General features: G+C 44.4%; 1 protein-coding gene across 1 annotated transcript; it reads right to left on the reverse strand.

Moving 5' to 3' along the window:
• Positions 1–480: 480 nt before the first annotated feature.
• On the reverse strand, positions 481–9,076 carry PIM2 (Pim-2 proto-oncogene, serine/threonine kinase). Its single transcript, XM_034434060.3, has 6 exons — positions 8,790–9,076; positions 5,374–5,480; positions 4,490–4,540; positions 3,366–3,738; positions 2,614–2,790; positions 481–1,215 (listed from the first exon to the last, which is right to left on the reverse strand). The coding sequence occupies exons 1-6, from the start codon at positions 8,827–8,829 to the stop codon at positions 1,049–1,051; spliced, it is 915 nt and encodes a 304-aa protein (XP_034289951.1). The 5' UTR covers positions 8,830–9,076; the 3' UTR covers positions 481–1,048.
• Between the last annotated feature and the right edge of the window lie 8,432 nt (positions 9,077–17,508).

Genomic DNA, 17,508 nt, shown 5'->3' on the forward strand with positions numbered 1-17,508 from the left:
TAGCCTGGAAAGCTAAAAAACATATTGGAAAAGGTAGTGCATTTACATATGAAGAAATCTAGTTGATTATTTTGTTATCAAATATATATATAGTCACTTATTTACTCAAGAAACTCTGGGAAAACCTTCAAACTATTTATGTCCAGATAGTCATCAGGAGGACAAGCCTGCTCCAATGGAGATTATTTAATAGATAAAATCAACGCTTTGGGGCACTGTTTTTCAATCTCAGGGACTTTAATATGTGTGGTCTTCAATTCTCAGAATCCCCCAGCTTCAGCTCAAAAGGGCATTTTTTAAAAAAAGACCCCTCCCTTCACTGATATATGATTCCATCATCCACCCCACCCAGGCCCAGGCAAGAGAGACTGCTTGCTCTTGAGATTCCACACCCCTTAGAGTTAGCTTCCACCCCAGAAAGACGGAACAGCTCTTCGTGTTTAATGAGAAAATGAGATTGATGAACTTAGTGACAGCAACAAGGATTCAATTCTATTTTATTAAATAGAATTCCACTCAGATTTTGACATTAAGGACCAGTCTTTGCACGATGTCTTCTTTAAATACATTTTTTTTTAAAAAAAAGGACACACATATCGATAAACCAAAGTTGTGCACCCGTACATGTAAACCAGATACCACCTCCACCCCATTCCGGTTCTCCTTTGGCCAGAAGCCTTGAAAAGAGTTTGGAAAGGATGGGTACCAGAGAATTCTCTTCTCCAAAAATGTGCAGGAATCCTTGTAAATAATAATACCCAAGTATTTACACATATTGAGATGTCCTCTCCTGGTCAAAGCCAGAACTGAAACATCTGGATAGCTGAGAGGAGATTAAGCTTGAGTCAATGAATTTGCTTCTCCCAGCTCAAGTTCCCTCTCATGATTGAGTTTCTTAAAAAACAAAAACAAAAACAAGCCTGTAGAACCAGGATACACTTTCTCAACCAGTAACTGAATCCGGTTGCTTGAGGTCCGGTGGCTACCACTTGGACCACTGCCCCATCTTAGAGGGGAAAGGCACGGCCAGGAAACAAAGTTTAGTCCTTCAACCACTGCTGTTGCAGACGGTAGCCCTGGGCGATGCTGAGCCCTGCATTTCTTCAAGATGAAGATGGGGATCACGTTTTAGCCAAGGGTGCAAAAGCACTTGCTCCAATGTGGGTCGTTCGGAAGGTTCTGGAGACAAACACCATTGGACAAGGTCTTTGAGGTCTGGAAAAGAAGAATCACATTTAGAACGAGCCCTCCGTTTGGAAGTATTCAGCACCCTGGCTTCATGAAGTACGTCTTGAGAAACTTTGGTTGCTTTCTCTTATTAGAAAGTCCCAAGAGAGTAACTAGTTCCTAAGGCACTGGTAAAAGATAGAAAATGGATAGGCCACTGGTGGTGCCTTCAATATGCTCTCTGCTAATGCAATGGTACTCTGCAGTGCACCAGAGAGCCTCTTCTAAGTCCAGTCTCAGATTGGTGACAAATTGGGGAGCCCAATTAGTGAGACAGCTTTGCGTAGAAAATATGGGGCAGCCTGGGGTGCCTTATTAGTTCTTAATCAGCTCTGATCAGATTGAATAAAATTACATCTGAATTTGAAAGTTGATGTCTTCCACCACCCAGCTGAGAATGGAGGACTGATCCATCCTGGCCACCTAGAAAGTCACTTAGATGAGATGGGCAGTGCTGACATTAAATAAATAAACAAACCAGTGGTGAAATCTAAAATTTGTTACTACCAGTTCTGTGGGTGTGGCTTGGTGGTGGAGGGGTAATGTGACTGGGTGGGCGTGGCCAATTTTTTTTTTTACTTTTAAAAGCATTTTTTCTACAACCTCTTCGGCGAGGAGGTTATAAAAAATGCTTTTAAAAGGCTCTGACGATCCCAGCTGATTGGCAGAGGCTTTTTTTCTTTTAAATGCCTTTGACGATCAGACAACTCAGCTTGGATCATCAGAGGCTTTTTTTTTTTTAATTTGATTTATATGCCGCCCTTCTCCGGAGACTCAGGGCGGCTTACAATACGTTAAGCAATAGCCTTCGTACTTTTGTATATTTATACAAAGTCAGCTTATTGCCCCCACAAACTGGGTCCTCAATTTACCTACCTTAGAAAGGATGGAAGGCTGAGTCAACCTTGAGCCTGGTGAGATTCGAACTTACAGTAATTGCAGGCATCTGGTCTTAATAACCAGCTTAACAGGGTGCCTTAGACCACTGTATAACCAGCTTAATAACAGGGTGCCTTAGACCACTGTACTACCAAGGCTCTGAAGAGGTTGTAAAAAAAATGCTTTTAAAAGCCTTTGACGATCCCAGCTGAGCCACGCGATCATCAGAGGCTTTTTTTTTTTACTTTTAAAAGCATTTTTTCAGCCAAAGAGGTTGTAGAAAAAATGCTTTTAAAAGTAAAAAAAAAAGCCTCTGCTCAGCTGGGCATGGGGGGGGGGAGAGGGATTTTTGCTACCAGTTCTCCGAACCACCTGCCTCCATCGCTAGCGGGTCAGGCAATCCGGTCCAAACCAGGAGCATTTCACCCCGAAACAAACACATACATTCATACATACATACATACATGTACACATGCATACCACCAAGAAGGACTAGAGACGACTCACCAGGAGAGACAGGAGTACGGAACTGCACATTGGCAGCCATGATTTCCTCATCTCGTTCAAATGGGATGTCCCCACATGCCATGTCATAGAGCAGTATTCCCAAGGACCAGACAGTTGCTGGGAGAGCATGGTACTGCTGGAATTCCACCCACTCTGGTGGACTGTACACACGGGTACCTGAAAGAAGACAAGGGGAAAAAACAGCTTGTGTCAGGCTCCAAAAACCAAGAAAGGCATGTTCAGATTCTCTAAACAGTTTCCTTTATTCTTCCTCACTATAGATAGAAATCCTATCAAATTGAAGCAGAGTACTTGCACCATAAAACATACATTCTGGGAACTATTAGGGAGCAGCCATCTTTACCTTCTTTCTCCTACACAAATCAACTAAGGTGTGATGTTTATTGCTCCTCTGGAATGCACTCCCTCCCTCCCTCCTGTGAATCCAGACAACATTCCATCACAGCAAGTTACCATCACTGAGTAATGAGCAGTGTATTTAGTTTAGGCTTGGATTTAATGTTCTTATGAGGTTTCCCTCTTTAGATAGTAATCTGGAATACTTCCTCTCCTACAAATTGGGTCAGGCAGTCCAGGCTATCCAATCACTGTAAGGGTGTTCTGGGCATCTGCCCCAAACTTCTGCACTAACATTATCATTGTATGAAATCATTTAGGGCAGGTTGAAGGTGGTTTATGATCCAGTTCATCTGAGGATTAGCAGATTGGAGGAATGCCGGATGGACACTCACCATCAAAATCTGTGTAGACTGAATCCCTCAACAAGGCTCCAGACCCAAAGTCGATGAGCTTGAGGTTGCCAGAGCGCACATCCACCAGAATGTTCTCATCTTTGATGTCCCGATGGACCACGCCCTGGGCATGGCAGTGGCATACTGCTTCGACCACTTGCTGGAAAAAGTGTCGGCAAAGCTTCTCTGAGAGTGGTCCCTGCTCTGTGACATAATCAAAGAGATCTTGGCAATGTTCAAGGCGCTCCAGGACCAGGAAACAGCTTTCGGGAGTTTCGTACCAGTCCAAGAGGCGAATCACACCACGGTGCCCAGATCCTGATCCGACAAGTTTCATCAGTGTTACCTCCAAAGGAGCCACAGTCCCATTGGGCTGAAATGGGAAAGAGAGAAGGGTTTAAATTGAGAGGCAAGGAACAAAAATGCTAAAGGCAGCAGCCCTCCCCAAATTAATGTCCATCAAAAGTACTGGAGCTGCAGGTCATAGAATCCCTGGCTTTTTTTGGTCAGCCAAAATTCTAGGAATTGCTAATGCAAGACTCTTGAGGATCAACATTTGTTCAAATCTGCTGCAAAGTATCCAAGTATCCCAAATCTATGTTGCAGATCTCTGGCTCACTTCTCAGAGAACTATAATTTCCAGCCTTTTCAAAGGAAAAGGCAGAGCAGGATCCCGAATTGTAAAAGGCCTCCAACACCCCCAAATTCTCACAGTGAGAAAGTCAATTCAATGATGATGCTCAGGGATAGGTAAGTGCATCCTTCTTCTCCCTGTTTATGCTCAAGGTCACTTCAGAAAAGTTCTACCTACCGAAGTGCTAGTTTTACACTTTGGTGTACACCCAGTAAAATTCCTTTGCCTTTCTAACTCTTCCACTCATCCTGTGTTATAAAAATTATGAAGTGTGTTTTGAGATAAGAGAGAGGATGCAATCTACTTATCCTGAAGCTACACATAAAGCAGCACAGGAAGATAGGACGACATTTTTAGCCTGGCCCCAACCCACGGCCTCCATTCTGTCACTTGTTCTTCTCTTCCAGCCTCTGGTCAGCTATAATGTTTTCCCACTCCAAATTCTACCAGGGTTGGAATAGGTCTATTCCTTGATATTCTGCATACTCACCAACTCAGCCCGCTCGGTAATCTTGCTCTTGGCAATGTGTTTGATTGCAACCTGTTGAAAAAAAAACACAGAAATCTGAGCTCCAACACTCATCTTCCTTCCCACCCATAGAGGCGAAGTAGAATTAGATTTCCTTAGACCAAACCCTTCCTGAGCAAGAGCTTTTTATCCTGTAGAACTATCAATTTCCTGATTCCCAGGTACAGAAGGTGCTCATGGAAATAATGATGACTATTGCCAAAAGCAATCCAAAGCTAATTGCTATAAGCCAAGGGTCTGCAACCTTAAATTCTCAAAGAGCCATTTGGACCCGTTTCTCACAGAAAAGAAAACACCGGGATCCACAAAACCTGAGTGGGCGTGGCCAACTCGATGTCACTCACTTCCACCAGTCACATGACACCTCCCCCCCCAACCACGTCTACCCAGCCAGTCATTAGGGCAAGAGAACCAGTTGTTAAAAAACACCGGAAACCACAAAATCCTTTTGACATATCTCTCTCCCCCCTCCCTCCCTCTCTCCCCCCCTCCCTCTCTCTCTGTATCTCTCTCTGTCTCTCTCTCTCCCCCTCTCTCTGTATATCTCTGTTTCTGCCCTGGTCGCTTCTCCATTCCCTGCCTTCGCCCTTACCTTCTCAGGCCAGATGAGGAGTGACTGGGAGGGGAAGGGAGGCCGAGGGGCAGGGCCAGCCAGTGTTGGGATCACTTGACAGGGAGCCACAGCAGAGGCCCCAAAGAGCCACATATGGCTCCGGAGCCATAGGATGCTGACCCCTGCTATAAGCCATCATAACATCCCTAAACAAGTTCCCAAGCACACTGCAATGTATACAAAGCAGAGCCACATTTGCTTCTACGTAGCATAGCACGGATGGCCATCTCACCTGCAGTCCATCTGTAACTCGGTACCCAGCATACACGGTTCCAAAGCCACCTTTGCCAAGCAAATTGCCTCGCTTGTACAGCACTTCAAAAGATTCCTTGTCCTTGCCTAGAAAAATGCAAAAGAGGGAAATTATAAATTTGTTTTAAATAAATAAAAATCAATAATACTTTTTACACATTGGCAGGATTTCCATGGGAGCAGAGGCAAAGGAGCTTCACAGGGCAGGGCTGCCAATCTTTCAAGACAGCGGTAATTTGGTATTCACCCCACTTAGGGCAGCATTCCAGCAGCAGCTCCCAGCAACCAGAAGCACTGCTTTTTTGCACCTGGAATCTCACCCAGTCTCATCCAGCTTGTTGATGGGGAGAAACCAGAGCAGCTGGGCTCTTAAGATAATTCTGTTCATTTTTGGGGTGTTGAAATGGGCTTTCAAATGTGTTTTCTCAGGTTATTTTTATTGGTACTCTTGGATCGCGCTTCAATGTAGGGAAATGAGGTGGTGGCAAAGTTTCAGGTGACTCACAGATGTGGCATCTGGTCTCAGCCCCTCCTTCCGGGAATCAACTCTGTACAGTTGACACAGAGCAGGGCAACCTGGTGAAATACCTCTCTGAACTCAACTCTAGTACAAACAATATGGGTGGAGAGAGGAACTCCTGGGTCAGGATATCATGGGTCTGACTATTACTATTTATATAACTCTTGCAATGAGTGGAAGTTCCCTCTTTTATGTCAATGGCAATCCTCTGTCTGTAACAGCTGTCTAACAGGAACAAGTCTGTGAATGACGCTTTCTCTAGTAAGGCAATACAGAGAAGGGGGAAGATTGCATCTGTTGTTACTTTGCTTATATCCTGTCTTGGGCACAAAGCCAGCTGAGTGACATTGGGCCAGTCACTCTCTCTCTTTCTCTCTCTCAAGAAGAAGAAGGCAAGGGTGAGCCACTTTTAAAAACCTTGCAAAGAAAACCTCAGGGACTATACCAGACAGTTGCCAGAAGTCAGTGATGACTCAAAGGCAGAGAGAGATGCTTCTGTTTATGATCCAAGTCCCACAAGGTAGACCTTTTGGTCAAACAGCCCTTGCTGCGGGCTGATATATACAAACCCACATTTAAATCCACATACACAATCCAGGCTGCCATTTTCTCCTAACAGTAGACCTCTATTCTTCCTGGTATTGTACTAAAGACACAAGGGTGAATTGGAAACCTTCCCTAACAACAACAACAACAACAATGCTTCTGCTATTTACTCTATATCCTAAACCACAGATAGTCTTGTAAATGAGTTACTTCTGTTTAACCACCAGTCCTTTGTGAGGCAGCTTGACAGTTAATAGCCCACAAAATTTACACGATGGTTCTCTTAATCTGATTACTAGCAAGGGGTTGGGAAGCTCTCTTGGATTTGAATGAGACCTCAGGATGAGAGAAAGATTCCTGAACAGAGGGAAGGAGAATACTTGTGAGAGAACAGAGTGCAAGGAAAATAGCAGACAGTTCGGAAGAAATAGAGAAACAAATGACTAGCTGGAATTAAGTAGGACTGTGGTGGGAATCTGACAAATCTGCTTGGAGAGAGCCCATGTCTAGCCAATCTTGAGAAGCAAAGCAGGGATTCGCAAAAGATCCCATCCGCCAAGTCTCGGCTTTCTAATTGGAAAAGGAAACTAAACTCAGCATATTGTTGTTATTGTTGTTGTTGTTATCGTCTCATTCATGGAGGGATGGGGACCGACTTGCTCGCGCGTCCTTTCGGCAGCAGAGGGCAGCCCTGAGCCGCGTCTGGCCGCTTCCCGCGACCAATCCTGAGCGGTTGGGCAAAGCGAAGGTTTCGCTCGTCGCCCTCCCGGCCGTGTCTTTGGGTGTGCAAGCACGGATCCCTGAATATCAGATCGTTACACCCATAGTCCTAGAGGCGATAGAGAAACAGAGAGCGCACCCGTGTGCATCTGAGCTATCGAAGATTGTGCGAAGAGCTGCAACAGGTGCAGCTCCTCGAGTCCCAGTATAACCCGTCCTAGGAAGGGGGGGGGGGAAATCAAACCTTTACTGTTTAGGATGCCTTGTTGCCTCACCCTTAATCTTGGTTAGACAATAACTCACTGGTTAAGTGCTGGTTGGTTTTGCAGCCAGGCCCACTGTCCTGCTGAGGTTTGGGCACCTTTAAGGGTGTTTTGTGACTTGCTTGTTATAATTTCTCTCTTTTCAATCCTAGTAGCCTCCAGACATTTCCTCTTTTAAAAGCATGATCAGGTGTTATCCCCGCAAAGAAACCGTTTGTTAGACAACCGTGGTTTTAAAAACCGTGTTGTTGTTGTTGTTTTAAAAGAAAGCCCTCTTAAATGCTTTGCACAGGTCCGTTACAAAGCGATATGCAAGAATACAATAGGGCAGAGGTCTTCAAACTTGGCAGCTTTAAGACTTGTGGACTTCAACTCCCAGAATTCTCCAGCCAGCTATGGACTTGTGGACTTCAACTCCAGCTGGGAGTTGAAGTCCACAAGTCTTAAAGCTGCCAAGTTTGAAGACCTCTGCAGTAGGGGTATACAGGTGCTACATCGAGAGCGGTCTCCTTGGGGCGGGCTCATTTAAAAGCAAGCCGAAGGTGCAATTTATGGATCCAGAAGCCAAGATTGGCAATAGTTCTCTTGCACATTTTCTGAAAAACTCGAGCGGGATAATGTGTGGAGCAGGGTTTTGTGTTTTAAATTGCTTTTAAATTTTATATATGTGTTTGTTTTATCTTTGGCTGTACACCGCCCCGAGTCCTTTGGGAGAAGGGCGGTATAAAAATTAGACTAAATAAATAAATTAAATTAAATAAACCCTCCCAGATGCTGTCCGTCAAGATTGCCCCGAGGTAGCAATTAATTTGGAAACCGTCCGGCTTCCCGCTTCTCCCCCCCCCCCCCAACTGCTTCTGAAGTTTTTTTTAATTAATCGTGGAAAAGAATCCGCTAACATCTAAATTCTATGCCAAGGTCTTAGCAGATACACCAAGTTGACTCAATTTATTATTTACTGTTTATAAAAAAAAATATTATACGTATATGAAATCTTAATCTGTTCACCGCCCTGAGTCCTTCGGGAGAAGGGCGGTATAGAAATTAATTAATTAATTAATTAATTAATTAATTAATTAAATAAAGTGGGGGGTGGGAGGCGTGATGCCTTCGGCTTAACGGCACAATCTGGGTTTCACACAACACGCGGATCTAAGTTAGAAAATGTCTTTGCGCTGGTTCGTTTTAGCGCATCATGCAAACCCGGCCCGTTTTGTGTCACGTTACGGACCGGTTCGGTGTCTCGCTTAGAACCCAGAAAACGAATTTAATTCCGCCGTCGGGTTGAAAGGGTTTGCTAGGACGCACAGAAAGCAAAGCGAGGGGTCGGGAGATTTCCAAGCTCACCTGCCGGACTCCAAGCGACTTCGCTGCGTTGTGGGATCATCGTCGCCGACGCGGCCAGGTAAGTCCCCAGTTCCGATCCAGGAGTAAGGAGAGAGCGGAGCTAGGCTGCCTTAAGCCCCGCTTACCAAGCTCCCTTCCCCGGCATAGATACGTTAGTCAAAACAAAAATGAAAAATCCTCTGCCCGGCAAATCCGGAGTTCGGCGTCCGCCAAAACTCTCTCTCGCTCCGCGTCTCGGCGTTTCGCTTTGCCCGGCGAACTCACGAACCGCTCCTTTTCCCTTCCGCGCTCTGACCAATCAGGGGATCGAGCGCATTTGCATCGCCCCGCCCACCCACCTGCAACTATGCAAACGAGGAGGGAGGAGGGAGCGGAGATCGGGGAAGTTCCCGCCCGTGTCCTGGAAAGATCTTGCGCAATGGCTCAAAAATAAAAATAAAAATAAACGCAAAGCGGTTACGTTGTGGAAACGGAGCTGCGCCTGTCTTCCTGGATGTTTCTAGGGAACAGTCCGCACCCTTAACTCCAAAGTCAGCGAGTTCCTCGGAATTTCAGTTATTCAGTGAAGGCGGAAAAGGAGAGGGTTGGACTTCCCTTTTCCATGGTACTGTAGTGGTATCAATGAAAAGTGTCGCTGATTATAACTCTGAAGCAGGGGTTCTGACAGGTTCTGGAGAACCGGTAGCGGAAATTTTGAGCAGTTCGGAGAACCGGCAAATATCACCTCTGGCTGGCCCCAGAGTGGGGTGGGAATGGAGATTTTGCAATATCCTTCCCCCAGGAGTGGGGAGGGAATGAGGATTTTGCAGTATCCTTCCCCTGGAGTGGGGTGGGAATGGAGATTTTGCAGTATCCTTCCCCTGCCACACCCACCAAGCCACACCATGCCCACAGAACCGGCAGTAAAAAAATTTGGATTTCACCACTGCTCTGAACTAAGAATCAGTAGTAGGCCTGTTATTACTCTCTTGTACCATCAAAAGAGTAAAAGAATTGAAATGGAAATAGGCTGGTCACATTGCAAGAAGAACTGTTGGCAGGTGGACTAAGGATGGATCCCACTTGATAAAAAGCGTCTTGCAGTGGTTAAACAATGGTTCAGATGATGACGATGATGACCTTAGAATGGTTATTTACCATTGAACTCTGTTTCTCTCCCTTTCTGGCCCTGTAACTTTCTCTGGGCACAATGGCTGAAAAAAAGTTCCACAGTTTTTTACACATCTGAAGCGGGAAACTTTTGAATGGTGTCTTTTAAGGATTGTTATGGGGTTTATGTAATTGAAGAAGCAAAAAACCTCCAGTATTAATAATCCAGCCTCACCCTACTTGCTAATCCGGTCACCAATGGATAATCAGTTCTACATAAAGATTGATAGGCTGGGATCGGTGGGTAGTGAGTCAGGCAAGTACACTCCGCTGGGATCTTACTGAAGTTCTAAAAACTTGACCAGAGCACACAAAATAGGCCGGGAGAATGTTTAAAAAGCCAACCTGAACTCCTCAGCCAGTGTAAACATGACAATGTCTTTCTCTGTGACTGCTGTGGTTCAGACTCTCTGTGTCTCTGTTTCTCTCTCTGTCGCTCTCACACACACAGACAGAAGAAAATATGCTTCCTAAGTGAAATAATATGATACACATTCACTCTATAAGGGAGATGGATATTCTCTAAAGATGGAGAGAGGGAGAGAGAGGAAGAGAGGAAGTTTGTAATATTGTACTGTAATACATAAACTACAGCTATTTTAACCTGTTAGGGTGAAAATGATCTAGCAAGATCAATTATTAGAAGTGAGACGCCAATATATAAAATGGAGACCAGCTTGGGAGGAGACCTGGTGCTCCTAGACCAGGGGTGTCAAACTAAAGTCCCATGGCCCAGATCTGGCCCGTGGGGTCCTTAGATCAGCCCTGGAAACTGAGGAATTGGCCCGTGGTGCCTCTGCCAAGCTCCCAAGCTCCATTTCTGGCTGTGATGGCCTCCTGCAACCCTCTGCCAGCAAAAATGGAGCTCAGGAGGATCACTGGCAGAGTGCTCAGTGGGCGCCCCTGACATGAGTGACATCGAGCAGGCCATGCCTACTCTGGCCACACGTACCCCGGCCCCCTGAGGTAAAAAACAACCCAGATGTGGCCCTCAATGAAATTGAGTTTGACACCCCTATTCTAGACCAAAAAGGATGTATTTATGTTTTGTCAATACTTCTAATCTCCTAGCAAAGGTTTTTGTTCGAACCAACCTTCCCAGTTAAAAGACACATTGTTCAATACAGGTAGTCCTCAACTTACAACCATAATTGAGCCCAAAATTTCTGTTGCTAAGCAAAACAGTTAAGTTCATTTTGCCCGGCCTTATGACCTTTCTTCCCACAGTTATTAAGTGAGTCGCTGCAGTTTTTAACTTAGTAACATGGTTGTTAAGCGAATCTGGCTTCCCCATTGACTTTGCATGTCAGAAGGTCACAAAGGGCAATCACCTGATCCTGGGACACTGCAACTTATCTATTTATTTATTTATTATTCGAATTTCTATACCGCCCTTCTCCTTTCGGACTCAGGGCGGTGAACAGCCAAAATAAAAAACATTTATACATAAGTACGATTAAAAATAGATTTAAAATAATTAAATTTGGTCCATAGTTTAAAATTTATCAATTTAAAATCCACATCAAAATTTAAAACCAACCATAAAATCATAAAATCAAGAGAGACCGGCTAACTGAAAGAGATGAGATTTTAGGGCCCGACGAAAGGTCCGGAGGTCGGAGATCACTCGTAAATACGAGTCAGTTGCTGAGCATCCAAATTTTGATCACATGGCCATAGGGATGCTGCAATGGCCATGTGAAAAACAGTCTTAAATAACTTTTTTCAGTGCTGCTGTGACTTTGAATGGTCACTAAATAAACTGTTGTAAGTTGAGGACTACCTGCACTTACCAATGTGACCATAAGCATACTTAAGAATTCACAGTTTGGTTAGATTCACACATGTTCAACCTTAACTACATCACAGATTAAAATGGGTTTGTGAATCTATCCATATAACCTGATATAACAACTTAAAATTTATATGCTACCCAACACCCAGAAATTCTGGGTGATTTATATCCTCTTGTTCTTTACTCTTTATCTGCCACAACTAATCTCTATTACTCATACAGATATAAACTTCGGGGATTTTTAAATTCTGGGTTGGAATTAATTTGATGCTGAAGTCTTGCATTTTGTTTTTGAGTTGCATGCCAAAATTCTTTGCCTGTGCCCTCAAGCACCTTTTGTTTGCCAAACGTTCTCTAGCCCAGTGATTCTCAACCTTTAAGGTTAAGAGAACTGTTTAGAGAACTTTAAGGGAACAGTTAAGATGCGTGGACTTCAACTCCCAGAATTCCCCAGCCAGCATCACGTCACTGTGACAGCTCTAGACAAACCTAACCTTTGTTCATGTAAACAGTATCACCACTTTGATCCTATTTCTGTCACCACTACCGTCAGCATCTTTCAAACGCTATTAGGGTTGAGGAACAAAAGCTTACTTTGCAAGCTTCAGTGATTTAAAAAGAAATTTAAATCGCTGGATGCAAATACAGACCGGCCCCATAGATTAATACTTCAGACAAACCTGAGAGAGAAATGGAGGAAAATCTCCAGACACAAAAGCATAAGCTTTGAGAAACAAGAGGTCAGCCTCTAACAGGTTGGAGTTGCAGCCTCGGTCTTTCTTTCCACGTCAGTGGCGAGAGCAGGAGGGAAATCAATTCCTCATACCAGTTGAAAATTCCTTACTTGACATTTTCTGGGCAAGCCCCACAGCTGTGGGTCTGAAGAGCAAGTTACTCAATCCTGCCTGTCTTTTTCCTGGGGTGGATGGAAGGCATGAGGAAAAGGCTTGGGAAGGACCCATTGCTCCTCAGTGTGGGTCCTGCTGCAAAGCAAGCCCAACAGGATTCCTTGCACTGGAGTCATTTGCTTGCACCTGTGGGTAGCCAAGCCTGAAGAACAAGGTCCCAGCTCAGCATTAGCTTCTGACTGAGGCAGGCGGCCTTACTGAGAGGCACATGTGGAAGCTTTGCTGCGTCTGCTCTGGCCTCAACTTTCCCTTCCACTAGTTGGGTACTGATTCACAACTACTCCTTGAACTGACTTTGCTCTTATTCATGAGTGGGGGTAACATGCTGTGCTCAAACCAGGCCTATCCACAGCAGGAGAACAGCAGTGTCCTTCTGTGACAGGAGGACAGGAGCACTTCTTAAAGAGTCAGCTAATCTATGGTAACTGCCTGGTTCACACTTTGTGCTAAATGATCTTGTGATTTGCTGGTTTTGGTTTAGCATGCTGCATGGACTCAGATGCAATAAAGGGAGGATTCTGTGTGACCTCCAGATTATTTCATATCACTGTGGTGGTTGGGAATTATGGGAAATGACCACATTGATGAAGGGTATCAGTGGACTGATGGAGAGATCAGGGTCTTAAAAGCTCACTTCTTAAAACCTAGAGTTGATCTAGTAAAAGTATTGTCCTAGTGCAGAAGAATGCACAATATCCTGAAAGTGTTCCCAGTCCTTCTCAGCATTTCTCTCTAATTGCAGCTCTGAGAGTTGGCTGTTAAGATCATCTGCTAGTGAAGCTGCTGTGTTGGGGTTCCTCAGTTTATTGATGTTGATCTGTTTCATCACAGCTTTGTTTCCCTGTGGATGTCTCTTTGGCTTGATGTGAAAGCTTAATTTGGAGATGATGACATTCAGCAATCATCATGGGTTTGGTCACCCTTACATCCTGTCTGTCTTTCCTCCATACAATGACATAATCAATAAGAAGCTAGTGCTTGGAGCATGGGTGCATCCAGGATGTCTTTTTGTGAGTGGGCAGGTGAAAGATGGTATTGATTATGATCAGATCGTGAGCCGCACATGTCTTCAGTAGTAATAGGCCATTGCTGTTGCATTTGCAGATTCCATTTTTTCCAATGATGGCATCCCAAGCAGTGATTGGATCCTACTCTCGCATTGAAATCGCCAGGTAGAAATCGCCAAAAAGAACCATGCGCTTCACGGATGAAAGTAGGGCATCGAGATCTTCATAAAATGTGTCTTTTACTTCATCCGGATTCGTCATTGTGGGTGCATAGGCATTGATCAGTGTGGCTTGTTTTCCACTCAGTAGTGGGAGATGCAGTGTCATGCGTCGGTTGTTCACGCTCTTGGGAAGAGTGGCAAGTTTGCAGACAAGATGATTCTTAACCGCAAAGCCAGCTCCAGATTCACGGTGTTTGTTACTGCTGCGTCCACACAACAATGTATAACCACCTCCTGTTTCTGTGAGCTGACCTTCGTTGGCCAGACGAGTTTCACACAGAGCCGCAATATTGATGTTAAATCTTGCAAGCTCTCGGGGGACCAGGGCTGTTCTTCTTTCTGGTTGATTTGCTAAGAGATTGTCTTGAAGCATACGTACGTTCCATGTGCTAACGGTGAGTGGTGTCACCTTATGTTTTTTTTTTTAAATTTTGTTATTCAACTGCATGAAATGGGATCCCCTCTAGTCGCAGTAAGATGGCCAGGGTTCCATGAAGCAACAATGTTTAGGGCACCTTTTCTAGCCTCTTCCTCTTACTATGGAGGTGAGCAGTGCGGTCCCAAAGAGGGCTGCTCAGTCACTCAGGTAGGTGCCAAATTCAGCTGGTGCTTCAATCAGCAAGAAGACCACCATTAGACCTGAGTTGCCTGTGTGTAGCTCCGCGGCTACATCTCCCAGTGTATCCACACCTACTGCTTCGTCACTCACTCATCGCCACAGGACTTTGAAGGTTCACTCTCTCTTCCCAGATTCCATCTTGCTCCAATAGCAGGACAAGAGTCGAGACAGTTGGAGATGGGGTGGGCGCAGTGGTTGACCAGGGCGTCTTTCGTGTCTTGCCATGCTCTTAAGCGTACCATATCGCTTATGGAGACTGCCGTTGTCCTATTCTAATAGGTTTCATCTGCTCAATCCGCTGGAATCTGTCTTCACATGCTCGGGATAATCAAGTCCCTATCTCACCGAAGGTCAATGTCCCAACGGCTACTCTCAACCTGGTTTGGCCAGCCTGTCAAAGTTGTTGCCTGGGGTGTGGCTGCTGTGCATGCTACAGCTACTAGGAAGCCACAGGTGAGGACTGAGTGACAGGTGGGGACCAAAGGTGGACAAGCTGTCCTAAAAGGACATGACATGCCCCTCCACCAGAAGTGCTAACCCTCCCTGAATACCCCATACACCCCTATATAATAAACCAATAGTTATAAACTTCTCAAAACAAAATTGATGCCAGGTTGGTTAAATGAAGTTTAATCTATAATTGGAAATCCAGAACACCAAGAGGTGTTCCCTGAGCCTCCAAATAGGTACTATTGGGGAAGTATACTCGGGTCAGCAGTCATAACTTATGAAAGGGATGAGGTTGCAAAAACCCTTGATCCATTAAGGACATTCATGTACTTTTGGGTATTCATACAACCTACTGAACTTTAATCACATGGACTGGTTTCACATTAATACACCATGCTAAAAGATGGCTGGCAAGTTTCTGGTTCAGTGAGCTGCACAAATATAGCCAGCATTTGATTGGACAAGACCATTTCTGCTGTCATATTAGTAGCAGCATTATAAGTTTCCATTTCCTTCCTATGAACTGCCTAAGACCGTGACGTCCAAACTTTTTCCTTCATTATCCAAAACCATTTATCAGAAAGTCTTTAAAGACCAATCCTAAATCCCTTCCTTCAGTACCACTGTAACTTCAGTAGTTGAATAAATGGTTATAACTCGTTCTACCTTTATTACAAAAACACAATCTTTGAGTGATCTTTATGTCATTTCAACAAATTACCATTGGTAAATTCATTGGTTTTTGTCTTAATAGGAATACTTTGGGAGATTTTCAAGTATTTTTTTAGTATGCATGGCAATCTTTAAATCAATTTAAATATCCTTGTGACAGGTTTGTTTGTTGTCAGCAAAGAAAAACCACTTTAACTCAATTATGGGTGATTTACCCAGATTTTGGAAGCACTGATCTCTTTCTCCCCCCCCCCCCCCACTGTCCTCAGACATGAATAGCACGTGGCTACCATCCTCACTCTATTTATTTCTGAACTACTCCAATGTTGGAAGCAGCTGCATCTTCTTCTAATATCTCCTGAGATGTCAAAAGGAGTGTCAGAGGACATACATTAGAGGCTCCCCCCCCCAAATGATGTCTGCTAGCTAAGTTGCAGTGCAAACCCTCCCCACATGGTAGAGAGTACCAGACTCAGAAAAGTGAGGTAGGATAATGTACTAGCAACATCTACATGATTTAAATATCTAGAGCTCCTGGGGACCTTGTATTTTAAAGCAGAGAAAAGTGTAGATGTGAGGAAGGGTGGGGGGGAAACCAGGATAAATTAACTTATCAAGTATTTTAAATCTGACATTGTGCCACCTGATCTACAAGATGCAACAGGAACTGTTAACCATCCGGGTATTATTTTTATTGCTTTTCTATTTACTAAGCTTCATGTAAATAATATAAGAAGTAACTAGCAGTCAGATAAATGATTCCTGCCCACTTCCTCTTACGTTGGTTTTCTGCTTGTAGTTATTTACAGGGAAGTATTTCCCTTGACACAGCAGCCCAGGCATATTGAAAAGGCTTTTTATTCTGTCACCTTGGCATTCCTGGGTTTCTTTCTGGTCCAACTATGGACCAGTCCAACATACATTCTTAGCATGCTAACCCTCCCTCGGCCTGCCTGTGGTATGCTCCAAAAACATTGGACTACAACTCCTATCATCCCATCACTATAACCACATTTATATTTGGAAGCCAAAATAGTTCAAAACCACTTTTCATTGACCAAAATTGCTCCTGCTTCACTGGAAAGCAACAGGGTTTATTTTGAAACATCTGCCCTGACCCAACAGAGCTCTTTCGTTCTTAGATTCAGCAGTACTACTTCCAAATAATTCCTCCTTTTGGCCATAGCTTGGACTTGTACGTGACAAAAAGCCAGTAGAAAGTGGCTTCAAACCTACCAGTTTGCCATTAGGGTGTATCTCTTAATATTTTCTGGAAGAAGCGGATTGTGATTATCAGACCAGGTTTCTCCAGCTCTGGACAGCTTAACAGTTGCACCTACAATCTATCAGCACAAGCTAGTTTGCAAGCAGAGTTGAGAAGGGATTGGCATTAGCAGACAGAAGGTTGACTGCTACATATCAGCTATCCCCCCCCCCCCCCGTTCAATACACAAACATGGAAAAGGAATGCCAATCCCCGACTGCCACATGTCAATTAAAAACCTGTTCCCCTCAGAGGTGACAGCACAGCAGGTCATAGAAACCTTCAGGGTGTCACCAAGAGACACAAGCAGCAGCCTGTTAGGTGACAAAGAGGGCAGACCAGGAATGAGGCTCAGATGCAAAAACAGATCAACAGGAGATGAGATTTGTCATTTTCTCCCCAGTAGAGACTGAAATCCTGCATGCAAAGATGACTTTCAGTACCCACCTTCAAGTCTATCATGCTGCTTAGGATCTCAATTTGTTGCTGTAAAGGTTGACTCAGCCTTCAATCCTTCCGAGATGGGTAAAATGAGGACCCAGATTGTTGGGGGCAATGTGCTGACTCTGTAAACCACTTAAGAGAGGGCTGTAAAGCACTGTAAAGTGGTATATAAGTCTAAGTGTTATTGCTA

This window comes from Pantherophis guttatus, chromosome 2 (genome assembly GCF_059756535.1).
Source record: "Pantherophis guttatus breed Tessera chromosome 2, ASM5975653v1, whole genome shotgun sequence".
NCBI lineage: Eukaryota > Metazoa > Chordata > Lepidosauria > Squamata > Colubridae > Pantherophis > Pantherophis guttatus.

What these genes read in the sequence shown, in the direction of transcription:
- PIM2 (XM_034434060.3), bottom strand. Translation starts at nt 8,829, where the DNA reads ATGATCCCACAACGCAGCGAAGTCGCTTGGAGTCCGGCAG. An exon ending in AGTCGCTTGGAGTCCGGCAG is followed by an intron (nt 5,481 to 8,789) that starts GTGAGCTTGGAA and finishes GCATTTTTCTAG; the next exon opens with GCAAGGACAAGGAATCTTTT. An exon ending in AGTCTACACAGATTTTGATG is followed by an intron (nt 2,791 to 3,365) that starts GTGAGTGTCCAT and finishes GTCTTCTTTCAG; the next exon opens with GTACCCGTGTGTACAGTCCA.